The sequence below is a fragment of the Miniopterus natalensis genome, chromosome 18, assembly GCF_054644295.1.
Source record: "Miniopterus natalensis isolate mMinNat1 chromosome 18, mMinNat1.hap1, whole genome shotgun sequence".
Lineage (NCBI taxonomy): Eukaryota > Metazoa > Chordata > Mammalia > Chiroptera > Miniopteridae > Miniopterus > Miniopterus natalensis.
In genome coordinates, this window is record NC_142098.1 from 35,887,281 (window position 1) to 35,913,451 (window position 26,171).

At 52.7% G+C, this 26,171-nt stretch overlaps 2 protein-coding genes across 2 annotated transcripts; one reads left to right on the forward strand and one right to left on the reverse strand.

Moving 5' to 3' along the window:
- Positions 1 to 783: 783 nt before the first annotated feature.
- On the reverse strand, positions 784 to 5,414 carry LOC107542232 (cell adhesion molecule CEACAM21-like). The gene is made up of 3 exons (XM_016219489.2): positions 5,228 to 5,414; positions 3,989 to 4,342; positions 784 to 1,186 (listed from the first exon to the last, which is right to left on the reverse strand). The coding sequence occupies exons 1-3, from the start codon at positions 5,289 to 5,291 to the stop codon at positions 906 to 908; spliced, it is 699 nt and encodes a 232-aa protein (XP_016074975.2). The 5' UTR covers positions 5,292 to 5,414; the 3' UTR covers positions 784 to 905.
- Positions 5,415 to 12,945: 7,531 nt separating this feature from the next.
- CD177 (CD177 molecule) lies at positions 12,946 to 19,514 on the forward strand. Its single transcript, XM_087827437.1, has 9 exons — positions 12,946 to 12,997; positions 13,102 to 13,242; positions 13,512 to 13,697; positions 14,366 to 14,485; positions 14,631 to 14,747; positions 17,709 to 17,849; positions 18,510 to 18,695; positions 18,833 to 18,964; positions 19,234 to 19,514. The coding sequence occupies exons 1-9, from the start codon at positions 12,946 to 12,948 to the stop codon at positions 19,512 to 19,514; spliced, it is 1,356 nt and encodes a 451-aa protein (XP_087683563.1).
- Positions 19,515 to 26,171: the final 6,657 nt, after the last annotated feature.

The following is a 26,171-nucleotide window of genomic DNA, read 5'->3' on the forward strand; positions in this document are numbered from 1 at the left end:
ACATTTCTCTCCACAGTCACCTTCCCTTTGATCAAACTTCACCTCCAAGGAAGAAGGGTGTTTTTGATCCTACAACACGGCTGGTGTCACTGGGTTTGGCCTGATTGTAAAGGAACTTCCATTCACCAGAGTTTGCTCTGACGCAGGTTTTTCTGTGAAACCTTAGGTGGGAGTTTTAACAGCCTCTGGAGGTCAGGAAGCCTCCCCCTCACGCCTCACCCGCAGGCTCTACAGCTTTGGGTGATGACCTTTCCTCCAAGAGATTCCAAAAGACCCATCAGGTCAAACTTAGCTCCATAAAGGGCAAGGTCATTTCTAATCCTCAGAGCATCAGTCTGAACTGGGACACTGAGCCAAAGCTTTGATTGTATTACCAGTATTTCCAATTATATCTTATTAGCAAGGAGGGCAGAGTCATACCGAACTTATGCAAGTAAATCTAGTGCCATGAAAACAAGAATACTCAAGAAGAATTTAGAAAATTTGGGGAACAAGTCAAACATGAAGAAAAAGATCACTGTTACTACCCATATGGCTGTCCTCCTGTCCATTCCCATTGTCCACAACAGTATCCAGGCCCCCTCCACAGAAACCCTGTAGGAGGGACAGAGCTCAGATTCCTATGAGCTTATTATGTGCTCCTTCCGGCCATCACAGAGCCATTGTCCATGTTCTGGGGCACTCTGCATCACCTCCATTGTGGAGATGGTGCAACTTAGAGCAACCAGAGGTGGGATGTGGCTTGGAATGCGGCCTTAAGTCAACAATAATGACAATGTCAGCTCACATTTTTGAGTATTTATCAACTCAATGCAAAACTTCTAAGTACTTTTCACCACTATATATCTATTTAAAAGGTGCAAAAAAGTGTATTCACTTTAATAACATAAAGCAGGAGTGGAGGGTCACTCATATTTCACATCCAGCTTTAAGAGCTCACTTCTCTGGAAACCGTAAGGTCCGAAGGCTAAACACTGGTAATACCCAGCATCCTCCCTTCGGACAGGGTCTATGGTGAGGGTTCTGTTGCTCAAAAACAGCAGCATCCTATTGTTGAGCTTCACACGCCGCCTATTGAAAAACCACAGGGTGAAATCCGAATTTGAGTAGCAGGTCAGGACCACACCATCACTGTGCTCCACGACTGTGGTCTTGCTGGCCTGGATGACGGGCTTTATCACAGGCTCTGTGGAGAAACAGAGGACATGGCTGAGTGAGGGCTTCGGACCCGGGGCCATGCTACCTCCTCAAAGATCGCAGCCAATCACAACCTATGGTGAGCTCTGTAAAGTCACCAGAGGATGACAGTGACCTCTGCAGAAGGATGATTGTCTTTGTTCAGGTGAAATGTGTAAAGAGAAGGGAGGGCTGAACCTCTTCTCTGACCCCAGATCACCCAAGGATGACCTGTTCCCATGGACATCTCTGTGGTATCAGCACAGGGAACCCCTTCCTGCCCACATGTCCTATAACCTCACCATCAGGTGGAGCTTTCCTCTCATGAGCTTTTATTCATTGACTTCAAAAGATATCAGGTCCCATTCATCATATAAATTTTCATGTATTTGGGGAAGGCAGCCTTACCACCTCTGTCCATCTCTGGGGCCAAGGGAACTTTACAGAAAGTGAAAAGGCATTTGCCTCTTGTTAAGTAATTGATTGGGCAATAAAGATGGCCCGACCCAGTCTTCATGACCTTGGGCCTGGAAAATTTTCATCTAAAGGAATCCTCAGTCTGAACAGGACTTCACTTCCTGTCTTGTGGATTGAATATCACTGTGAGGTGAATCTTTAGAGAGAAGTTGTTACGGTTTTAACAAAGGGCAGGGACTATAGGAACAGAAGGAGACTACTCGATGTGGTAAAGGCCACACATGAAACCCCAGAGCTAACACAATACTCCACGGAGAAACTCAGGAAAATGTTACTAAAATCGTGAACAAGGCAAGGATGCTGCTTTCCCCACTTACTCAACATAATACTAAAAGTCCTGGCTCAGAAAATTAACCAAGAAGATGAAATACTTCCAAAAAGAATACGGCAGGTCTGCGTATCACAGGACAAATGCACGGGGACCTGAGCGCTGAGAGATGGAAGGCCACCTGCTCTATGTCTGGGGGGAAGCACAGACTTTTTCAGGTGTCAGGGAACTATCAGGTTTGCTCATGGAAAGACGTAGGACTGGGAGCCAGAGGCCACCCGGCACCTGCCCTGGTTCCTCACTGACCAGCTGACTGCCTGGCCGACCAAGATCCATTCTTCAAGCTGCACAGGCCGCCGTCGCCCAGCTGAGGTGTGTTTCTATCAGGCACCATTTCCCAGTGTATCTCAGAGACTGGAGTTGGAGCAGAAATAACACTTGGGGATCAGGAGCAAGCCAGGGCTCAGTTGATTACTCAGGCCTCTGGGCCAAGAGCTGGGTCAGGCCTTCCCAGGGGAGTGTGACTGGCATGAGCCAGTGAGCCCATAAATGATAGAGCAGCGCCCGGGAGTGAGCTAGGAAAGAGCGCGGGGGGCAGGCAGGGGCTCCCTGTGGCCGCAGCACCACGCGCCCTGCCCTTGGTCATGGAAGCCCATCTCCCTCTGCTGAGGGCAGGTGGGGACTTGTGCGGACGCAGAAGGGGGGTGAGGGACGGTAAGAGGGGAGCACGGACTTGCTGAAATTCTGTCCCTATGGACCATTTGTGTTTGGTGGTTATGAGATAAAAATTTGGAAAGAAGTTAAAATTATTATTGATACCCCAGGGCCCAGGACCAACTGCAGGAAGGACTATGTCTCTAGAGAGCACCTGAGGGGAGGCCGGGGCGTTCCCAGCGCGGACTCTCATTGTCACTGCAGGTCATTTCGTTCTGGAGTAAAACCAGATTCATTCTCCATTTTGTTTTCAGGCCAGAATCTCTCCCTCTGAGCTCAGGACGCCCAAGAAGAGAGGATCCGAACCAATGGTTGGTCTCGGGGTCCACAGGCACCTGATAAGGCCCCGGGGTGGAGGAGGGGCTGGGGCTGGGGCTGCAGATAGACCTCGAGTGACTCTGCTCAGCTGCTCATGGTCCGAGGGACTCTGCTTTAGTGAGTGTGTCTCCCTGTGCCTCAGTTTCCCCTCAGTGAAGTATGATGAATATTTGGCCACCAGGTTGTCAGTGTATTAACCGTAAAATAGTCACAGTATCTGACTAAACCTTGGGATAGGGGAGCTGCTCAAACAAGAGGCACCTGTTCTTGATGGACTCCAAGAGAGAATCACCTGGGCTGACCCCTGTGGCTGAGGGGCTGCCAGGAGCACCTTTTTGCTTCTGCTCCTTCCTTGGGTCACTGACCTTTCTCTGGACTCTCCTAAGTCCCTCAGAGCAGCTGGCAAATGGCTAATGACCCGGGGACCTTGCCGTGTGTGCTCTCCACACGCAGTCTCAGCTGAAGGACAGGCTCCATCCTGCCCAGAGGCAGCTCCTGGGGCTGCAGCCTGGCTGGTGGTTCACTCAAAAGCCTTGTGATTCAACCACCAGAGAAACTGCTGTTCCCAGTCAGACCCCACAGGACGCCTAAGCCAGCCTGACATGGGCTCCCCAGGGTCCCTGGAGCAGGAGCCTCGAGCAGAGGACTGGGGAAGGGCTTCCCGAGCTGAGCTTCTCGGTGAGGATCCCAGGGGGCCCCTCAGGTCAGGCTCTGATTGAGCCCTGCAGGGTTGTCCTCAGGGTCAGGGTCACGGTCATGGGGAGGGGCCCAGGGACTGAGACTGGTCTCCCTCTGCTGAGTCACCCCCATGAGACTGGTCCTTCTCTCTGTGGTGAATGTCTGCAGGGCTGGCATCTGGGAAGGGAGCTCTGATCTTAGGAAGTTTGTGTCCACTGTGTGTGACCTGCACTAAAGGCCCAAACCCAGCCCGGGATGTGATGAGAGGTGGATGGAGGCGAGTCCAGGGCAGTCAGTCCTGTGTGTGAAGTAGAATTCACCCCACCCGACACCCAGAGGCCGAGAGCAGTCACTCACCGTACACATGGAGCCTTGCAGAGGCTATATGTCTTTGTAGAGTTAGACAGTAGACTATTATGGTGTAGTAGCCTGTGTCCTCCTTAGTGACCTTCTCTAGCAGCAGGGACCCATCGTAGATTATTTTCTCTCGACCGCTGTAGGCAGGCCCTGGCGTATACCTTTTGTGGAACACTGTCATCAATGCAATTCTTAAATTGTAGTCTTCCTGTAGCCCTTTGTACCACTCAATGCCTAACACATTTGGAGGCATGTTGAGGATGGGCAGAATCACGTCCTTCCCCTCAGGAGCATTGATGGGCACGACAGTGAGCTGGGCAGCGGCGGGCGGGCTCCAGAAGGTCAACAGTGAGGCTAGGAGGGAAGAGAAATGGATCAATATTTGGGTGTGTGTGTTGGGATGGAGAGATGAGGCCCTGGGTCCTGAGCAGGTCTCATCTCTCAACCTTGGGGTGTGTGTGTCTGTGTGTCTGTGTGTCTCTCATGGTCCAGGTCAGCAGCGTGGCCACCATGACTTCAGCTCCTCTGAACCTGCAATTTCCTGTTCTGAACACTCTTTCCAGGTGTCTGCCTGGCTCACCCCTTCACTGCCCTCAGGCCCCTGCTGACACTCAGGGGCGTCCTTGGGAGACACCTCTGCTCACCACCTCCTCTAAAGACCCTCTGTCTTCACTTTCTGGCCTGTCCCTGCTCTGGTCCCTTCATGACACTTGTGGGTCCCTGACATCACATGTACATCTTTCCTTGTCTGTCTCCTCCCCATAGAAGGTGAGCTCCCTGGGGCCGGGGCTTGTCTGACCTTGTTGCACCCCCACTGCCTGCAACAGGCTGCAAAGACCTGGGGGTGAAGGAGTGAGTGCTCCCAGGGGCCTGCACCTCCTGGGGTGTATGTGCCCATTTCTGAGGTTGGTGGTGAGGACAATGTTTAGCGCCCCTGGTTAAGTCTTTTCTGATGTCATCTGACATAAATTATTATTATTACATCAGTTTACAAAATTCAATGCTCAGTGGTGAATGACTTAGGAAATGAACAGCAGTCTAGGTTTCCCGCCCCTCGCCACGTCCAGATCAGGGGAATTTGTTGTTGCTGAGCCCCCTCCCCAGCCTACTCCGCTCCCCTGTCCTCTCCCCTCAGGTCCACACAGCAGCCCTCCCTCCGCTCCCAGAGCCCTGTGCTCCCCAGGAAATTCCAGCAAGGGATCTCCTCCCGTCCACCCCCAGGGACTGTCCCCTCCTTACCAGCCAGCAGGAGCCCCTGCCAGGGGACAAGTCCTCTGAGCACAAGGGCTGAGGGGGACTCCATGGTGGCCGCTGCCTGCTCTGTCCCTCCCACTGTGAGAAGAGCTTCAGGTCCAGTCAGGCTCCCAGGCACCTCTGTTCCCACAGTGGGGATCTTGCTGTCCCTTTTCCCGGTGCCCTGAGCCTCCTCCTGGAACAAGATTGCTTTTCTGGTCACGTGGGCCAGGGCGGGGTTTGTGCCCAGGAACCTCCCTCTCCCACCCCTCATTCCTGCAACCCCTGTCCCCTCCTTCCAGTTAACCATGGCTCTATGTTTCCATTACCTGGGAACAGCTGAGGCATCTGTACACACACACACACACACACACACACACACACACACACACACACACGCGCGTTTGGAAAAGCACTAGCCTGGGGCGTCCAGGTCCCTGCATTCCCTGCAGCTCCCTGTCAGGTGCACAGTGCCCCCCCCCCCCCAGCCCTCTCTCTCTCTCTCACTTGACTTTCCCTCCTGCGGCTATCTCAGGAACTCTTGTCACCCGGGTGCCACTGCCCCAGTACATCAGATCTCCTGTGAAACTTTGTAAAGGCTGTGATGTCCAGGTGGAGCCTTAAAAGTGCTGCTTCAGCAGCTGCTCAGCTAAGGTGGATGCCCAACCAGAATGAGACCCCGTGATGTGGGGTGGGACACCCCTCCCCCTCTCCTGTGCTGGGGAGGGGCTCCTGGTCCTGTTAAAATGCAGATAAAATGCAGATTCTGACTCAGCAAGTGTGCGGTGGACCAGAGAGTCTCCATCTAACAAGCTCTCAAGGGAGGTGGATCTTACTGGCCTGTGGAGCACACTTGTCCTCTGTCCTGACTGTATGAGGGGAAAAGACCCTTCCCTCCCTGAGACATCCTCGGGCACTTGGTGGCCTCCTTCCATGCTGACACCAATGCCTTCCTGTGTGTAAGGAACCTGCTCCTACTGCAAGTGTCACACAGGTGACAGGCGTCTGCTGTGTGGTTTCCCTCACCCATTTAATGAGTGTTTACTGAGCCTCTGTGATGTGTCAGGCCCTGGGCTGGGCCCTGGGAGCCCCACAGAGAACGGACGGGACACATGTGGGCCCTGCGCTCGTGGAGTTCACCTTGAGACAGGTTCTCAGAGAAATCACAGCATGAAGAAGCTAATTATAATCCAGAGAAGGGCAGGGAAGGGAAATTTCTGGTGTGTCCATAGCGTGTACTCGAGTCTCAGCTGGTCTGGGGGTCACAGAGAGCCCTTCTGAGAAAGTGACCTCTTGGCTGAGACCTGAATCCTGAGTGGCCCGTCGCCCCTTTAGGGACAGAGGTTGGGGGGAAGAGCTGCCTGCAGGGGACTGGTCTTTGGTGGGCAGATGCCCGGCTGGACGGAGGAGCTCACAGAGCCCAGGGTGGGCAGCGTGGAGGGCGAGAGGGGCTGCGGGCTGAGCGATGCTGGTGGGGCTGGACCCTGCTGGGCTGTGGGTGCTGCTGAGGGGGGTCAGCAGCCCCCGGGGAGGCCCCAGGCTGTCGAGTAGCCGTGCTGCCACCGCGTCTACCTAGAGCTAAACACTTCCACCGCCTCAAACCCGCCCCCATTGAGAGGTTGCCCCCTCCCCACCCCAGCCCTGGAAACTACCCATCTGGGTTCTGCCTCTTTCTGCCCCTTATCTCCTGCCCCACGTACCCTGCCAGCTGTACACCTGGTGCCCCGTTCGTCCCCGTATGAAAGCACTAGTCTCAGTCCTTAAGACCGTACGCTTTGTCCCAGCGCTGACTCACCCTCACACCCAGCCAAGTCTGGGAGAGTGGCAGCCCCAGTTCACCACATCAGATCCAGGGGCTCCTCCTTCAACAGGTAGGATGGCCCTTCTCTCCCATTTCTCAGCCCCATCCTGAGCCACCCAAAATCAGACCTCTTGCACGACACCACTAGGTCCCCTTGAACCCATATAATGCCTAACACCTCGCCAAACCCCAGGCTTTACAATTTCTCATCCTGACTCTGAGCACACCCCAGCCCTCCACGGCCCCCCCTGTGCCCACCTCTGCTTCCCCACAATCCACCTCTGGCCAGGTCTCCAAGGATTTCAGCCAAACGCCCCAGAGGCCGCAAGGAGCAGGACAGGACACAGAACCAGAGGAGAGACTTATCTCCCACTTCCCAGGCTCTGGTTGTGGACTCGTTAAAAACAGGCACGTGGAGTTTGTAAAAACAAAGAAATCAACGAATGAGGACACTGCTGTCTGCCCTGAGCTCCAGGTCCTAGAGGCCCCAAAACAGGGTTAGTTGTTCACTGCAGACCAGTGGTGGCTGATGTGACAGGGACCTGCCTGTTTACTGGAGTTGTTGAGTTTCATGACAGAATATCTTTTTTTCCTTGTATGCTGTGATTTTGAAAAGAAAAGAAAATAAAACATTAACAGATAGGTATCAGATACTAAGTAGAATATCTGGATAGCAAACGTCAGCATATTTGTTTTCTGTTTTAAAATGTAAATACCTGCTTTTCCTTTTCACATTTGGCTCCAGCATATTTGGTGCAGATTCTTTTGAAATCTCTGTGATCCTGTTCCTTGAAGTTGCTGGGAAAAAGGATGTGGAATGAGAGCACTGTTGTTAGGCTGCTACTGACGTGCGCCCTTTCGTGCCTGCAGGTCTTCTCGGATTCTAGGAAAAGGCCATCCCTGGGCAACCTGGGGCCCCAGAAGGATCTGGGCAGTCAGGTCATCTCCTGCTGTGGACAACAAGTCAGAAGCGAGGGAGGGAAACTAGAAACATTTATTTGGAGGATTGTAGTCAGATAAGGAAAGAAATTGGAAGATTAGGAAATATAGTGAGGATGGACGCTGTGAGCTAGGTGACAGGATCAGCTTATTACAGGTGGTTTTTAAGGAGACTTATGTATATTTCAAAGGTGCAGAGAAAACATCTGCAATTACAAATTGCAATTACATTTCTAAAAGAAATGCTCTAAAATAATTAAGGTAAGAGACCTGTAGTCAGGAAGAACCTGTGTAAAAATAAGTGATTCTGAGGAAACATTAAGGCCTCTAGATCATAACAAAGCTGCTTTCTGCACAGTGGAGGGAAACACAACTAAATCCTTTTAGCCAGGACCCAGTTTGCATCTCCATCAGTTCCTGCAGTTTATAAAGAGATGCAAGTTCCCAGCAACTTATAAACAGGTGCAAAATAGCTGAGAGGCCCTGAACAGAGCCGAACCTGATCTCCCAGAGGGCTGTGCTTCTGGAGTTTTCCATGGAGACATCACATTTCTCTCCACAGTCGCCTTCCCTTTGATCAAACATCACCTCCAAGGAAGAAGGGTGTTCTTGATCCTACAACATGGCTGGTGTCACTGGATTTGACAGATTGGTGACCTGAGTGCAGAGGAACTGACATTCACCAAAGAGTTTGCTCTGACACAGGTTTCTCTACTCGGATGGGCGTTTTAACAGCCTCTCGAGGTTAGGAAGCCTCCCCCTCACACCTCACCTGCAGGCTCTGTAGCTTTGGGTGATGACCTTTTCTCCAAGAGATTCCAAAAGACCCATCAGGTCAAATTTAGCTTCAAAAAAGGTGAGGTCATTTCTAATTCTGAGGGCATCAGTCTGAACTAGGACATTTGTCAAAGCCTTGATTGCACTACCAATGTTTCCAATTAAATCCTATTAACAAGAAGGACAGGGTGGTACTGAACTTATGCAAATAAGTCTATTGCCATAAACATAAGAATACTGAAGAGGGCTTTAGAATTTTTTGGAAAAAATCTAAGATCAGTGTTGCTACCAACATGGATGCCCTCCTGTCCATCCCCACTGTCCACAACAGTGTCCAGGCGCCCTCCACACATTTGCCTGGAGGAGGGTCAGAGCTCAGATTTCAACAACCTCCTCAGGTGCTCCCACCGGCCATCACATGACCACTGCCCTTCCTGTGAGGGACTTGGTGTCACCTCTACTGTAGAGTTGTTGCAAATGGGATCCGCCAGAGGTGGGATCCGTTGTGGGATGTGAGCTTAAGTCAACAACAATGACATCATCTCACATTTTTGAGCATTTATTGGCTCAAATAAATTTGACAGGTCACCAATCTGTCAAATCCAGTGACCAGTCAAGAAGAAAGCAGAACGAGTCGGCTAAACTGTGAGCTGAGGGGCCCAGGGGTGACGCTGGCTCAGCCACAGCCTGACTTAGAGGCCTTGGCAAGCTTCTCCCCACCTGTCAGTTACCTTCTCTGCTGCAGGAGAACGAGGAACTGTTGCCGTTGCTGCAGTCAATGAAGAGAGAGCAGAACAGAGAGACAGCGGCCTGGCAGTGCGGGGCGAAGGCCTAAGAGCTCGTCACTATGGCACCCTGCGGCAGCGACGTCAGGTAGTGTTTAGCATCGTCAGTATTTCTGTTATGAAGCTGGTATTCCTAGAAACTCACAGAAGATCCCCACACAGAGGAAGTGGTTAGGAGCTGGCCCCTCGTGTCAAGTCTGTCCCCAGCTCTGGAGAGGGTGTGCTTCGTCCTGCCCAGATGCCCTTGGCAAGTTGGCGTGGACTGACACCACCTCCTAGATGTCCCTTCTCTGGAGAGTCGCTCTGGGCCAGCCCAGCCAGGCCACTAACCACCCCCCGCCCCCCTCTGCTCCCGGGAAGACCTTGGCCAATGGCTGGAACGCAGGGGCAGAAGCGGGCGCTCTTGCATTGGCAGGTCCAACTCTGCAGGGCAATGCGAGGGATCGAACTGAAGTGTGATTCCAGCCAAGACCTCTCCGTGAGAGCCCCTGCCCCCCCCGCCTGCTCCCCCGCTTCCCTTCTCTTGAGCTGCTCCGGCAGGAGAGCACTTGCAGCAGTCCTGTCTCGGGCTCTGCTTCTAGGCCACGCACCCGAGGAAAGCACTTCCCACTAAGGCTTGCACAGAGTGAGGGCTCCTAACGTTAAGTTTCTTCATCATTTGTGGAGACTCCTTGGGGTTCTACACAATCCTCACCACCGTGGGGAAAGTGAAAACAGGCTTGCTGGCCACCGGCCAGCGGAAGGCCCCCGTTACACACATCTACGACAGAGCACAGTCATAGCAGACACCGTCAGCTGACAACGTCTGACGTCCCCTTGGCTGAGACATTTTGTTCTCACGCCTGTAAACCCTGCCCCTGACTCTCCAGGGCGCGCTTGTCTTTCTTGTGTACTCAGCCTGCCACCGAGGGGTAAAGACGGTCTCCTTCCTAGGGACACTCAGCCTGCCGTGGCAGAGTAAAGCTGTGTCTCATCCTCCTTCGGCTCCACAATTTTCCTTCGGTCTCTCTGCACCCAGTGCGGACCTCCCCGGCCTTCATCGTTGGCATTACAACCATCATGCACGCAGATAATCACTATGCCCACCTTACCGAGCAGATGCATGAAGTCCAGAGAGGGCAAGTGAATCGGGCCAGGGAGCCAACAGAATTGTACCCCAAGGGCAGTCAGGCTTTTTGCTAAACAGCTCCCCACCCAGTCTTTGCATTTGCCATGTGAAAGACACAGGGCTCCCAGAAGGCTGCCTTAATCTCCTGACTTACTCTACCTGGCTGGGCCCCGGCAGCCTTCCCATTCCTGTCTTCTACTACTCTCCCTCTTAGCCACCACAGTCCAGCCCTGCTTTCTTTCTAATCCCCACACAAGCCAAGCTCCATCCCACCCCAGGGCCCTTGCACCTGTTCTTCCCTCTGCCTAGAATACTCTTCCCACCTGTCTTTCCAAGACAGGCTCCTTCTTTTCACTCTGCTCTCAGTTCAAAGGTCACCTCCTCAGGGAGATCTTCCCTGATCTCAGCTCAGTCACTTACCTTCATATCAACTGCCCCGCACCCAGCAGCATCGAAGATTTTTCTCTGTGCTCATGTATGCATTTAGTGTCTGTCTCAGTCATCAGGCTGTGAGAGCAACAAAAGCAGGGCCCTCATTCTTGTTGGTCTTCCTGTATCCCAGCAATCCCAAGGACAGTGACTGGCACAAACTTCAGCCTCAGTAAATATTTGTTGGATAAACAAGACATTTAATGAATGATCTGTGACCCCATGTGCCGCTTTGGCCACCGTCTTTCCCCTCTTCATCCAGGGGCCCTGCTCCAGGCAACCCACAACTTCAGAGGGCGCCATTCACACAGCAATGTGAATCATTAGGAGGGGTTGGTGTTTCAAAAGTGCACAACCAGCCCTGGCTGGTTTGGCTTGGTGGTTAGAGCGTCGGCCCGAGACCTGAAGGGTCCTGGGTTCTATTCTGGCCAAGGGCACGTACCTCGATTGCAGGCTCCATCCCCAGGCCTGGTTGGGGTGCGTGCGGGAGGCAACCAATTGATGGATCTCTCTCACATCCGTGTTTCTCTCTCTCTCTCTCTCCCTTCTACTCTCTGAAAAGCAATGGAAAAAATACCGAGTGAGGATTTTAAAAAAAAGGTTCACAACCTATATAAATGTAGTGATGGCTCTGTTGCCATCTTTCCCTCCTCTCCACTTATTTATTCATTTACTCAATTGAAAATATCTACTGACAGTTAGTGGTGCAGAAACGTGGGAGATAAGAGAATACCTCTGTGCCTGTGTGGCAAATTTGAAACTTGCGAGCAAAATCAATATAGAATGTATAAAAATGTCAAAAACAATGTACCATAGAAAGTTACACATTCATTTCTCCTTCTCCCCTACTGTTCTCAGCCTTTCTTGTCACCCTTTGCAGCCTCTGCAGTCACTGACAGACACTCCTAATCCTTTCCTGTCTCCCTCCTACCCAGTGGGCTAGAGCTGGTCTGTAGATGCCTGCAAACCCGATTGTTAAATATTTAGGGATTTGGCAAGGTGGTTGTCAAACTGTCCATGGCTTCAAAATCGGACATGGCGGGAGTGTTTGCACCACAGTAATGGGCCAACATAATGAGGCAGGGTTTGCTGATGCTGTTTTTCTGAAAAGCTGGTTTTCTAGCACACCACTGTTCCCATGTTTCTAGCAGAGAAACTTTGCTTAGTCAAGGAATATTCTAGTTCTTCCATAGCCACCAGTCTCCCCCTGCCACACCTCAGCTCCCCCCTGGGCAGCAGGGACTAGAGACTCTAGGCCTGTGTTGTGTTGGGAGGGGAGAGAACAAGAGAGGGAGAAGAGAAAGCTTGAGGGAAGGTCCTGAAAAGGATATAAGAAGGAAAGCAATATTAAAAGGAAAGAGAGAGAAAAGACAAGTAGGAATCTGTGGGGGGCACAGGTTAGGGTAGAAAAACCATAGGAACCAGCTGAGACCCACCACACAATGTCCTCACAGGAAGTTGAGCTGTTTCCCCACCTGGGGCCAAAAGGTGGCCAGGTTACCATGAGAAAAGAGGAAACTACCTTCACAAACTACCCAGGAAGAGGGTGGGGGTGGGGATCCGCACAGCTGGGCTAAGGAGCAAAGAGGGCTGAGGATCTGCACTAATGGGGATGCCTCCGTTTTTAACTGTAGAGGGGTCTGGGAACCTGGACTACTGGGTCCAAGGGGGGGAGGGGGAAGGCTGGACTCTTGGGTCTGAGGAAAGAGGAAAGACTCAGGTTTCTTCTTTAGGCTGGTGAGACTCAGGGGGTGGGCCCAGGCCTTCTTTAGCAAAGCCCTCCACACCCCATCCATTTCCTAACTGCCTTGCGAGAGGAGACACATAAAAGGGCTCAGTTGCCTGGGGGAAGAGCAGGAGCCAGAGAGTTCTAGCTGCCCTGACCATGAGCCCTGCCCTGCTGTCAGTTTTCCTGGGCCTCACCTTCATGCTGCCCCGTGAGTGAAAACCCCAATTTGGGAGGGAATTTCCCTGAAAACCCCAACTTGGGAGGGAATTTCCCAGGAGGATGGGCTAAGATGGATTTGCTGTTCCCATCTAGGAGCGCAGACCCTGACCTGTCATGCAGGAATACTGCAGACTGTGAGGACAGTATCAGAACTGCCCATGCAGTGGACAGCTGGCAATGAGTCCTGCAGGGCTGGCTGGGGTTGCCAAGATACGCTGATGCTCATTGAGAACGGTGAGAAAGGCCCCACAGGCCCCAAGCCTGACTCCTCCCCTCACCTGTGCAGGGATATTTCTCCTCCTGACTAGTCCTGCCTGCCTTCTGTGTGGAGGCTCAAAAGACTCCCTCCCCTCAGACCAGCTGTCCCCTCCTCAGCAGGAGCAAGCCCCCCGGTGCCCAGTTGCCTCCTCCCCAGCTTCTCACCCCAGCCATGCAAGGCAGACCCTCCCTCTAGGACCCTGGAGTCCTGATCCTCACCCTGCCTGCCTCCCTCTGTCATCTAGGACCCCAGGTGTTCCTCCTGCTCATCAAGGGCTGTACCCAGAAGGAAGATCATGAGGTCCGTGTCACCCAGCACAGGGAAGGCCCTGGCCTCTCGGTCGTCTCCTACACCCATGTGTGTCGCCACAAGGACTTCTGCAATGACCTGTCCACCACCCTCCCAATCTGGGCCCTGCCCGCCTCTGTAGGTGCGGACAAGGAGGGAGGGGACGTGGACTTGGGGAGGAGGGGAGCACAGAGGGACTGTTCACTGAGGACCCCTTCCTCCCACCCAGCCTGCCCACTCTCCCCAGGACTCCCTCTTTGGCACAGCTTCTTCTAAGAGTCCTGGGGTAGCAAACTGGACTGCTCAAGTCCAACCCCCACCTCAGACTCTGGCGATGCCCAAAACCTGGGCCATGCCCCCTTTCCTCTACTGTTGGGCTCTGTCCACTCATGTTTCATTTAGGGTTTTGGTGTTGCCTCATCCAAAGTGAAACTGGCCTGTAACTCCCCACTGTCCTGTGTATCATACACCGGGCTTGGGGGATGCTTTGCATTTTTCTGCGCTTTGGGGCATCCTGTCTGCTCAGACTGTGTAGTGGAAGTTGCGGGTGAATTCTGCATGGTTCCTCCCAGGCACCCCTCCTGTCTCAGTCTCTGGTGCCCCTCCCAGGTCTCTTGTCCCCCAACTGTACTCTCCCCAACCACATGACCCCAATTTCCTGCACCCCAGGCCTACCTGAAGGAAACATGAAGGGAGGGCAAGCCTGGGGAGGCCGAGCAGGTGATTCTGGGGCCACAAAGGTGAGGAGGCTGGAAGGCACCTGATGCAAATGCAGAGCCTGCCCAGTCCTCCCCTCCCCTTCTCCCCCAGTCCCAGGGTCCATGACGTGCCCGGTCTGCTTTTCCGTGAATGACTGTGGATCTGCAACAGAGCTGACCTGCCCCAGTGGGCACAATCACTGCTACAATGGGGTCCTCCAGCTCAGGGGAGGTGAGCTGGGACATCGGGGTCCCTGCTGGCACTGAGGGTAGCTGAGGCCTGGGGCTTGGAGGAGGGCGGGCAAGGCTCCTCAGGGTTAGATGGTCCCAGTGGCAGCATCTTAACTCTCTCCCACTCTGCCTGGCCCCTTCCACAGGAGACATCAACACCAATCTGATAGTCCAGGGATGCATGTCCGAAGCAGCCTGCAACCTGCTTAATGAGACTCGGGAAATCGGGAAACTGTCTGTGAGTGAAAACTGTGGCTCTGATGGTGAGTCCCACACCCGGAAGGCGAGGTTGTGCCCTGCCCTGCAGCCTTGGGGTACAATGTTTTCAAGAAGGGCTCCTAGGCTCTGCCTCAGAAGGTCACAGCAAGAGCATGGGGTGTAGCTGGGTCTGGGGGGAGGGGCTGATGGCTAGTTTTTCAGGTAGACAAGGCGGGTGTGGGTAACCTCAGAAGGGCTACTCCAAGCAGAAGGAACAGTGGTGCAAGGCCAAGGAGGCAGGAAATGACCTGCTGTGTCTTGGGAACAGATATTGGTGGGGAAGTGAAGAGGGAGATTGGGGGGCCTGGTGGTGGGTCAAGTAGCCAGACTGAGGGCTTCACCTTTCTCCTGAGGCCACGGGAGCCAGGGAGGGGTGTTGCACACGGAGGGACAGTCTGAGTCTCTCCTTTTGATTAATTCTGTTTAATTGTCCAACCCTCATCTCTGGGACTAGGTGACATTCATCATCCAGAAGGCATTCCTGAAACAAATCCAATGTAACCCATGCCACACACCATACCACACAAACACACAGCACATGATACACACAGCACACATAACCACACTTGCCATGCCACATGCATACCACACACCACACACCACATGCCTCCTTACACCGGACACACACCACAAACCTCATACACACACACCACACACCACATAGCACATGCCACATACATCACAAACAAAACACACAGAACTCATACCATGCTGTGCCTGCACAGCAAACACATACCACATACATCATAAACACATACCACACATCACATGCCACACACAAAACACACACACCAATCATATACACATCATACTCCATACACCCAACACATACACTTCCCCACATACCATACACACAAATGACACATGAAACTGAGCAACTAAGCCACAAATGAATACTCCTAATACATAAACTTAGTTTTAACATTGGAGTCAGATCTTGGGGGACGCGTCTGCCTTCCCTGGTTCAGTTCAGTTCAGCAGTTTAACAAATATTTATTGAGCAACGGCAAGACCAGGTGTTGGAAGCTGGGGAACAACATGATGTTACGGAGAGAGAAGGCCATTGCAGGGTGACAGGCAGCTCCTAGAAAGACCTGGGGCTGAAAGACAGCTGGTTGCAAGGGCACATTTTGCCCGAACAGGCAGGCCATGGCAGGAGCCCACTGAAGTAGAACCCAAGAGCTGGAGTGTAATGGCCTTGACTGTCTTGCTGCAAGGAACTGGACAGTGGTTCCAGTGAGAGCGGTGGGTGAGCACAGTCAGGGAGAGCACAGCAGTTAAGAGTCTAGTTAGTGTCTGAGTCTGAGAGATTTGGGTTCATGTCTGGGTTCTGCCATTGAAGCAGCTTTGGCGATCACTACCTCTTTGAGCCCCTTTCACCAAATTCAAGGAGGACTGGGTGATTCTAGACAGTTGGGAGCAGAGGAGCATATGCAAAGGCCCTGGGGTGTGTGGGTGCCTGCTGCATGTTCAAGGAAGAGCCCAGAGGCCAGTGTGGCTCCAAGCAATGTGTTCTAAAAAGAGCAGAGCAGGTCATATGGACAGAGCGGCAGGGCCTTTGGGGCCATTTTAAGGACTTAGAATTTTATTCTGAGTGGGATGGGGAACTCTTAAATCTTCTGAGCAGAGGAGTGACATGAATCAACTTACCTTTTATGAGGATCCTTCTGGCTTCTGGGTAACGACTAGATAAGGGGAAGGTGGGAGTGGGGGACAAGACCCCCAAGGAGACTCAGGAGAAAGTAGGTGAGTCTTGGCCCCTGATGGAAGCAGCAGAGGGGATGAGAAGTGGTCAGGTTCTAGAGGTATTTTGCAGCATAGGCCAACAGGATATCCTGACAGATGCAACATGGGGTGTAAGACATAGAGAATTGCTAAGAATGACAGCAATGTTCTCAACTTGAACAACTGCAAGACAGGAGCTATTATTGACCAAGACATGGAAGGTGGGGGCAGGGAAAGCGGGTGACCAGGCTGGGAGAAGGGAAGCAGGAGCCATGATATTGTGGTCTATGAAGCGGGGAAATAGAGGCACTCCTTCGTGGGGCTGTTTTGAAGGTTACCCATGTTGATGGATGCTGAGTCATCGGCCCAGGAATTTCTATATCATGGGCCACATCCCTGCTGGTGATGTGATGGCCTTAAGTGAAGGTCTAGGCTCCTAGTTTTCAGATTGGACTCCTGAGGGCCTCAGAGGCCAAGGTAGCTGAGGACGGTCATCAATGGCCATCTTCCCCACCACTCAGCTCAAGGAGCCCAGCTCTGCTAATTGCTAGCTGTGGGACACTGGGAAAGCCACTTCATAATTCTTCTGCCTCTGTTTTCCATCTTGACAATGGGGAGAAGGAGGATAACACCACCTATTTTGGGGGTCACTGTGAGAAAATGAGGTAATTTGGATGAGGGAGCTCCTTGGGAAACTTAAATGGGCTAATCCATAGAAAGTAATCACAACACCCTGGCACACGGTGAATGCTCAGTACACACTAGGTGTTGGAGTCATTTTGTTTGGAACATAGGGTTTCTCAGTTAAAAGAATGTAAGATGTCAGCCTATACTCCTCATTACCCTAGACTGGGAGCCTTGAGGACAGGGCCTGGGTGTAGCCTGAGGCAATGCAAGGACTGGCTCAGGATGGGAAGTGAGTTTGCACAGGATTCCTAGGTGTCCAGGGGAGACTCCAGAGGACTCCGACCCATCATCTTTTTTACACCCCAAGTGAAGGGCAGCCTTCAAGGGCTGTTGAGAAAAGTCCCTGCAGATGCTGGAGCGGAAGTGGTGGTGTATAGAATAGGGGTGGGGCTCAGACTTCAAAGGTCCCTTCTAAACCTGAGATTGAGGGACTGTGTCCAGGTTACCTGGAGTATGACTCAAGAATGTAACCACCTTCCCAAGCACGAGATCTGGAGGGACAGACATGGTTTGTCCCCGGCCTTACACGGACCCTGGTAATTTCTTCTCCCCAGGTTTTCTGATCTGTCAGCGGGGGATCATGATAAATGTTAAAGAAAACCTGAGTCAGGACCCCGAGCAATGGAATAGAATCACAACCGTGAAATGTGGTCTGAAGGAGGTGTGTCAGGAGACACTTCTGCTCATAGATGTAGGTGCGTGGGCTGTGCAAAGGGGCGGGCTATCAGCATGGCGTCCTGGGTCTCCTGCCCTGGATTCTGTCCTCTGAGCCTCCTGCCTGATTCCCCCCAGGCCTGGAGTTCTGCACCTCACCCTTCCTCTTTCCGCACCCTGGTTTCCACTTCTGAAAAATGGGGGCAAGGTGCTGGCAGTAACAGTACTTACTATGCTGGGTAGTCATGGGGATATATTTGATGGGCCATGCAAAGGTCTGAGAACAGAGCTGATGCGCAGTAACATTGGTGACTTCGTCTGAGCCTTACTGAGCACCTGTCATGTGCCAGGCTCTGTAGATGCCACTGGGTCTGTCTTCCTACAGCTTTACGCGCCAGTGAGGAAGCAGAAAACCCTGCAGGGAAAGGAGACAGGGGGAGTTAGCTGAAGGTTGCAATTTGAAAAATGGGAGGCTCCACTGAGGTGACATTTGAGCAAGAACTGAGAGGTGACCGAGCTGGTGGGAGGACCCAGGCTCAGGCTCATCCTTGCCCCACATGCAATGACCTGTGTTGTTGTACTCAGGGAACCTACTTACACCCTCTGCCTGCTAAGCACCCAGGAATCGCTGGCTTCTGTCTCCCTCGGAACTACACCCCCCCCCCAGCCCAGCTGTCACTCTCTCCCCACCACTACCACAGGACCTAAATCACTCATATTGGGGAGCAAAGGCTGCAGCAATACTGAGACACAGAATTCCAAGACTGTCTCCATCCACTCGGGGCCCCCCGGAGTGCTCGTCGCCTCCTATGCCCATTTCTGCTCCTCCAACCTGTGCAACAGGGCCAACAGTAGCAGTGTCCTGCTGAACTCCCTCCCTCGTCCAGGTATGGGAGCCTAGAGGAATGGGGGAGACCAGGGACATGAGAGATGGGGACCCGGAGACACAAAGACTCTGGGCTCCAGGAGGGTTACTGCAGCTGGGAGCAAAGCTGTGCACCCCAACCTTCTCTTTGTTCCCCAGCTGTCCCTGTCCCAGGAGACCTGCAGTGTCCTGCCTGTGTGCAATTAGGTCAACCCTGTACATCCTTTAAAAACGTCTCATGCCCTACTGGCACCACTCATTGTTATAAAGGTCACATCAATGTCAGAGGAGGTGAGTGCAGAAGGACAGGTCCCAAAGATGAAAGGATTGGGGGCTTGGATTCACTGGTGCTGCGGTGGGAGGGTGCTTGAGGCCCTCGCTCATGGGCTTGAGGTTGGAAGGGGATGGGGAACTCAGATTTCTAGATCTGAGGGTGGAGAGGCCTAAGAGCCTGATCTCTGGATCTGAGGGGGGCAGTGGTAGGGCCTGGGATTCCTGGGTCTTAGGGATTTAAGTATGTACTACTCTGAGACCCCTCTGAGTCTGTCTTCACTCTCTAGGTGGGCTGACCACCCCACTTAGCATTCAGGGCTGCATGCCCCATCCTTCCAGCTCCTTGTTGAACCACACCAAAAATATTGGGCAGTTCATCGCAGACGAGGACTCTGAGAACAATGATCACCAAAGGGGACGTGGGAATAATAATCTCCAAAGTGGGGCTGCTCCTGCCCCCAACCTGGCTTGGGTGGTGGTGCTGGGGCTATCCCTAGCCCTTTCCTTTGGGATGACCTCCCTGCTGACTCCATTGCCCCATGATTTTTCTCCCCTGCTGACCCCCTAAATCCAACCCTCCCTCTGACGTCATAACCAAACACTGAGTTGTTTTCCCATCTTCTCCATGAATTCTCATCCACACCCACACACTTTATAACCTGGTAAGATATGGAAGGGACTGGGAGCAGCCTCACTGGTCCTATGCCACGTGTACCTGATAAATAAAGACATCATCTTTTTTCCCAGTGCTGGGGTTTCTCTATGGGAGGGGAGGGCAGGACACCCAGTGACCTGATGTGGGGGAGGAGAGGAAGCTGGTGAAAGGTTCACCATCTCGAGGCCGTCCTTCTTGGGTCTGGTGCACATCTCTGCTCCAGCTGGGTGGTAGCAGAGCTCAGGGAGCTGTGGCCACGGGTATTTGGGCATTGCTGTGACTTGGGAGGTGAAAGTACACTTTGACCAATGAGGCATCTACTTAGGAGTCAGGTTCCCTGCGCAAACAGGGGCTTCATCCCACTTGAATCACTTGACATACAGATTTGTGTGAAATGAGAGACAAGAGGGTGTGCACAGTGTCCTGAGGCTGGCGTCATAGGATCTGTCACCATCCTAGGCCTGAAAGACTACGGAGAAGTCATTACCATCACTAGAATCCAGAGAGAGGGTGGCAGGAGGTTTAGAGAGAGCTGCCTGGCAGGAGCTCTGGTCTCAGGCTAAGTCATCTGTCCAGCCCCCAGCAACACTACAGAGAAGGAGCTGTGGAACTGGACGCCCAACCTCACTCAGTGTCCGCCCTCTGATCTCCTGTCGGGGCTCCCCATTGACTGCACCCAGCTGGAAGGCAGGAGATCCCCATAGATTCACCCCCAACAGTGCAGCATAGGGGGAGAAGGGGAGAGAGTGTCTCTGAAAGGAAACTAAGTGTCCTGACAGCCCACCCTTCTCCTCACATCCACCCCTTCCTTTGTCCAGGTGGGAATCAGAGTCTTCAATATGGAAGACACACAATTCCCATTCCTTTCTTAATCATGGTGACATGGTGTGCTAATGACAATAAAGCCAGTCTCCCCCAGCATTCGAGGACCAGTTCTTCATCTCCCTCCCCATGAGAAGAAGGTGGGGGGAAGCTGCCAAGGCCCCAGGTGTGTAATCAGAGCTGCCTCCTTCCACCACCCATTCCATATTCTCTCCCCACCAGCCAACACCTCCTCCAGGCAATGGTTGTGTGAGGCAAATCTTCATTCTTGTGGGGAGTGTTTGGTGGTCTTGTCTCTATTAAGTTTCTGCCATTCTCCTGACTCCCAAACATGGTCCTCCTTCACTGAGCAACCCAATCTCCCTCTGGTAGTCATTTTCTGTCTGGCCATCAGCAGAGCAGCCCTCTTCTTTCTCCATTTCAACACCAAGAGGAACACAGAATGGCCAGGGGGCGGTGGTGACTCCCAAGTGATTAGAGCTGTGATGGGATTCCTCACCCACACTAACATAAACCTGGTTCGAGTGCTCTCCCTTCTGTTAATAGGTCACCAGGAATCCCCATGAGCCCATGAGTGTGGGTGGAGAAAGGGGCAGGAGGAATAGGTGCCATGGGTGACTGATCCACCCACTGGGGTGTTCACCTGTGCCCTCCATTCTTGCTTGAGCAGGATCCCATACACACCTGTTTCATGGATAATGAACGATGCTGTACATGTCCAATGTCATGCTTTGGTGACTCAGACAGCACCCAGTATGAGTTCAGATCACAATGCCCTTGATGTCCCGTGGTCAGGAATTCAGTCTCTACTGGAATCCAGGAATGAGTTAGGAGCTGCTCTCCAAATGGAAGATTGTTATCTGCAGAAGAGACATAGGTTTGCTCCAAACCTCTGAGGTTCTGCCCTACTATTATCCTTATTGTCTCTTTATGTCACAGAAACTTTCAGTGGTATTGGGTCTGTTGCATCTTATGGCCTGAGGTTCAGGACACCTGGGTTTCCAGTCTGAACCTTCATCAGACTCTTTTCCTGCTGGGTCATCTTACAGGTTCCTTCATAAGTGAGCAGGAGCAGCATGTCAAAATGTACTATATCCCCCCCCCAAAAAAAAAATTCTAAGAAGCCTATCTCTTAGTAGGATATTTTCTGATATATCTCCTTGGGCAAAAGAAACAAAAGAAAAAATAAACAAATGGTCTATAGCAAACTGAAAAGTGTTTGCACAACAAAGAAAAACAACAAAATGAAGAGACAACCCACTGAACCGGAGCACATATTCTTCAATGATGCATCTGCGAAGGGCTTAGTATCCAAAATTTGTAAAAAGCTCATGCAACTCAACGCACACAAATAAATCCTATTAAAATGGACAAAGGACCTGAATAGATACTTTTCCAAAGAGGACACACAGCTGTCCAAGAGACATATGAAAAGATGCTCAACATCACTAATCATCAGAAAATTAAAACCACCAGGAGGTGCCACCCCACACCTGTCAGAAAAGCTATCATTGATAAATCAACAAACAACACATGCTGGCGAGGATGTGGAGCAAAAGGAGCCCTTGTGAACTGTTGGTGTGAATGCAGATTAGTGAAGTCACCATAAAAATCAGTATGGGGTTGATTAAAAATAGGGCTGCCTTATGACCCAGTGATTCCACTTCTGGGTATATATCTGAAGAAACCCAAACTCTATTTTGAAAGAATACATGTTTATTGCAGAGTTATCTACAATAGCCAAGATATGGAAGCAAACAAAGTGCCCATCAATAGATGAGTGGATAAAAAAGTTATAGTACATGTACACATCTGTACAATGGAATACTGCTCAGCCATAAGAGAATCAAATCTCACCATTTGTGACAGATCTGAAGGACACAGAGGGCATTATACCAAGTAAAATAAGCCTGGCAGAAAAAGACAAATACCACATGATTTCAAATACCATTTGTTGAATCTAAAGAACAATATAAACAAACAAAACAGAATGAGACTCACAGACACAGAGAACAGACTGATGGCTGCCAGAGGCGCGGGGCTGGGGGCTGGGTGGAAAAGGCGAAGGCATTCACATTGGCAGTTACAAAATCGTCATGGGGATGCCAAGTAAGCGTAGGAAATAGAGTCAGTAATATGGTAAGAACTATGCATGGTGCCAGGTGGGTGCTGGAAATATCCAAGGGGACACTTTGTAAAGAACACGATTGTCTCACCACTATGCCGTACACCTGAAACTAACACACAATAGTGTTGAAAATAAACTGCATCGAGAAAGAAAGACCTTGGTTTGCTCATCTCTACAGAGCACACAGCTGTGCTTCAGGCAGGGCTCCCAGGCCTCTCTAGAACTCTCTGCTCTGAGGTCACAAGGACAGAGGCAGATTCCAGAACCCACGGTTGGGCCGGTTCTCACTCTGCACATTGGCAGCGATGACTAAAAAGCCCTTCTGTTTTCCTACTGTCCCCAGCCCACCCTCACCCCCTCCCGCTTCCCCTGCCTCTCCCTCCTCACTGGGTTTCCCCCACTGCCTTTGGGAGGCCCCCACTCTGGGCCCTCGGCCTGGCCTTGCCCCTGCCCCCCCACATCGCCAAACCAAGTTCCCATCTCTCACCAGCGGGCACCCTCCTCACTTGGGAGCCCGAAAGGCCTACAGCCTCCACAGGCCCCCTGGGGTCCCCTGCCGCCCCTGCCCTGCCAGTCCCCCTTCCCCTCCTTCCCTCCGCCCTGTCCACCTGGCCTCCCTCTCTGCCCTTCACTCTTCCTTTGCCCCGCACCCCCCTCCTGGACCTTCTCTGGCCTCCAGATGCCTGGGCAGCCGGTTCACCTGCCCATCCTCTCCCCCTTCCCAGTCACCTCCTCCCACCGTCTCCCCTCTCTTGGGCCATCCTGCAAACTGTCCCCGGGACCTGGAGTCCCTGTCAGTGGGAACCTGGACCTCTCGATGCTTCATGAGTCGGGCACCTGCTGGGCACAGGGAACAGAACATGGTGGGCAGCAGCTACAGGTAATCCTGGTGGGCCCTCCAGCGCTCCAGGAAGCCCCATCTCCACAGTGAGTTCTCTGCCATCTGGGCATCTCGCCTGAGTCACCCGGTGGATGTCCCTCCTGGGGATTGATCCACAGGCCAAAGGAAATGTAACAAGTTCCTGTGCATCCACACGTGGGCCCCTCCAGGCTCTCTGAGCTGCCATTAGAAAGGGGTGGCTGGACCTGGACTCAGGGCATCTTTCCCTGCAGGCCGCTTTCCCTCCACGTGGCCAGGCACAGTCCCCTCATTCAGAAAGAGGGACTGTGCCCTGTGCCTGGTACAAACCCCACTCCCAAACCAGCCTCCCCAGGAGACAGTGACTAGGGGCCCTCTGGCAAAGCAAAGACTGCCTGGGTGTGGGGGACAGTGGCAGTGGGAGGAGGTGGAGCCCTGCTGTGGTACTGGGGCCTGGAGACTGGGGAGGCCTGGGACCCCTCTGGGGGAAAGTGCCCTGTTCGCTGTGGTCCTGGGCACTCAGAGGGCAGTTGCTGAGCTCTGCAGTTGGCTGAGCAACAGTGTAGCTGGGTCAGGACTGTGTTTCCACAGCCTCCGCGGGACAGCTGTAGGCTTCTGGGGGGGTGGGAGAAAGCTGCAGCTGGGGGTGAGAGCTGTCGGAGAGAGGCCTCAGGACCTCCACGCCCTCCTTCCTCCCCTCCCTGCAGGCCCCAGGGCAGCCAGGGCTACTCCCGCGTCCCAATCGTGACAGAAGCAAGAAAAGGCCAGACTGGCCAGAAATGGGGGAACCTACATTTAAACTCTTCTGCCTGCCCAGCTGGGTCAAACAGCTCGAGATTGGACCCCCAAAAATCAGCAGCTCGTTCCCTTCTTCCCCTTCGAAAGGTGAGTCTTGGGAGTGCTGAGTGTGGGGAGGGGACCCCTGAAGACTCACAAACCACACAGCTGCGTGCCCTTCTGAGGGGGCATATCCTGGGCTGGCCTTCCTGGCCACAGTCTGGGGTGCTCAGGGTCCAGACTTGTACTTTCTTTTGGCCCCTGCAAACACCTGTCTTGATAACCGCCTTCCTGCTGGGTGAAGTCATGCTCTTAAGACACACCTGTGACTGACACCCCTTCTCCAGGATGCACAGCATTTGCAGACCAGGGGAGCCCCATCCCTCCTGCTGTTGGCCTTGAGTTTGCAAATGATTATGAAGTGAATGCAGTCTACCCAGAAACCCCAAACTTGAGCTCTGATTTCTAATATCAAGAGCAGGTGGAGCCCGGCCGGGCATGGCTCAGTGGTTGAGCATCGACCTAGGATCCAGGTGATCGGGGTTCGATTCCTGATCAGGGCACATGCCTGGGTTGTGGGCTAGGCAGCCGATCAATGACTCTCTCATCATTGATGTTTCTATCTCTCTCTCCCCCTCCTTTCCTCTCTAAAATCAATAAAGTTATGTTCAAAAAATAAATAAAAAGAGCAGGTGGAGAGCCAGGCAGACTCTGAGGAACCCCTCCACAAGAACTCTCTTCAGTGATTAGCCCCCATCCTCCATCCCTCCATCTGCTCCAGGGGGCTAGATCCTACCCCAAAAGGACCCCATTCACTCCATGACCTGTGGTCTCCCAGGCACCAGCACCTCAAACAGGACTGACCAAGGACAGAGCTGTTTAGTGTCCACTCAAGGAAGGAAACCAAGGACCCAGCTCCTTTGGGTCATGGGACAGCGGTCCTGTACCCTAGAGCTCTCCAGCCCCCTGCCCAGGACAACAGTAATATGCGGTTCTCAGATGCTCAGCCCCAGGCCCCAGAGCTGCAGGGCAATGGGGAGACCTGGGAGGAAGCTGGTGGGAGGGTTCGTGGTTGGCTGGTTCAATCGCTCACCTCTCCATCTTGCCAACTTGTCCTCTTAGGAGATGCATCTGACCCCCAGGAGGGAAGGTGGGAGCCATGTCGTAGCCAAGGTTCCTTCCCAAGTGCTACTTGGGGCAGCATTTAAGCAGCTCAGGGTCTCCTACTGACCCTGGACGTTGTTGACCGAGGCCTGGAGGAGATGCAGCTGGAGTCAGGTTCCCATAAACACAGGTCGGACTTGGAGGCTTTATTTCCTCCCACCCAGAATGACGTCCCTCAGTTTCCCGAGGGAGGTGAACAGAGGCAAGGTCATGGGACTTCATGGAGAGCTTCTGGCTGCCCCAGGGCCCCGAGGGAGGGCGGCTGGTAGGAGGACCCAGAGCCTCCTCTGAGCCCTGCCCTCGGCCTGCTGCTTGGGGTCCGGAGAGTTTCCTATTTTCCAGAGCTGGGAGAATTAAGCCGAAAGACTCCAGGCATCTCCACTGACTCTCCTCCTCCCCCCAGTGTCCCAGCACCAGTCAACCTCCCCTGACTCTCCTCCTCCCCCCAAGTGTCCCAGCACCAGTCAACCTCCCCTCGTCTTTCCTTCAACTGAGACGCCATCAGGAGGCAGCATATATTTCCCAAAGCAATAGAAACTATCTGTTAAACCATCTCACAGAAGCACAGGCCAAAAGACCACGGTAGGCAGGGCTGGCTCAACCAGTCATGGGCCATCTGGTTATAGAAAGACAACTTGATTGTCCTTATATATCTTGTAATAAATCAAATAGCATTAAATGGTCTTTTGTAAAGAAAACTGATTCGGTATGAAGCCCATCCTGACAGCTTCACTTCCTCAAGTGGCCGTTCAGAAGGCCCTTGCCTGAGGTCTTTTTACACAACCCACCCAAATATCAGTATGAGAATGACTAGCCAGTC

Excerpts from the sequence above, each read along its gene's own strand:
- LOC107542232 (XM_016219489.2), bottom strand. The coding sequence starts at position 5,291 with ATGGAGTCCCCCTCAGCCCTTGTGCTCAGAGGACTTGTCCCCTGGCAG. Across the intron at positions 4,343-5,227 it reads GCAGGGGCTCCTGCTGGCTG|CCTCACTGTTGACCTTCTGG; the intron begins GTAAGGAGGGGA and ends CTTCCCTCCTAG. Across the intron at positions 1,187-3,988 it reads TGCAAGGCTCCATGTGTACG|AGCCTGTGATAAAGCCCGTC; the intron begins GTGAGTGACTGC and ends GTTTCTCCACAG.
- CD177 (XM_087827437.1), top strand. The coding sequence starts at position 12,946 with ATGAGCCCTGCCCTGCTGTCAGTTTTCCTGGGCCTCACCTTCATGCTG. Across the intron at positions 12,998-13,101 it reads CCTCACCTTCATGCTGCCCC|GAGCGCAGACCCTGACCTGT; the intron begins GTGAGTGAAAAC and ends GTTCCCATCTAG. Across the intron at positions 14,748-17,708 it reads TGAAAACTGTGGCTCTGATG|GTTTTCTGATCTGTCAGCGG; the intron begins GTGAGTCCCACA and ends TCTTCTCCCCAG.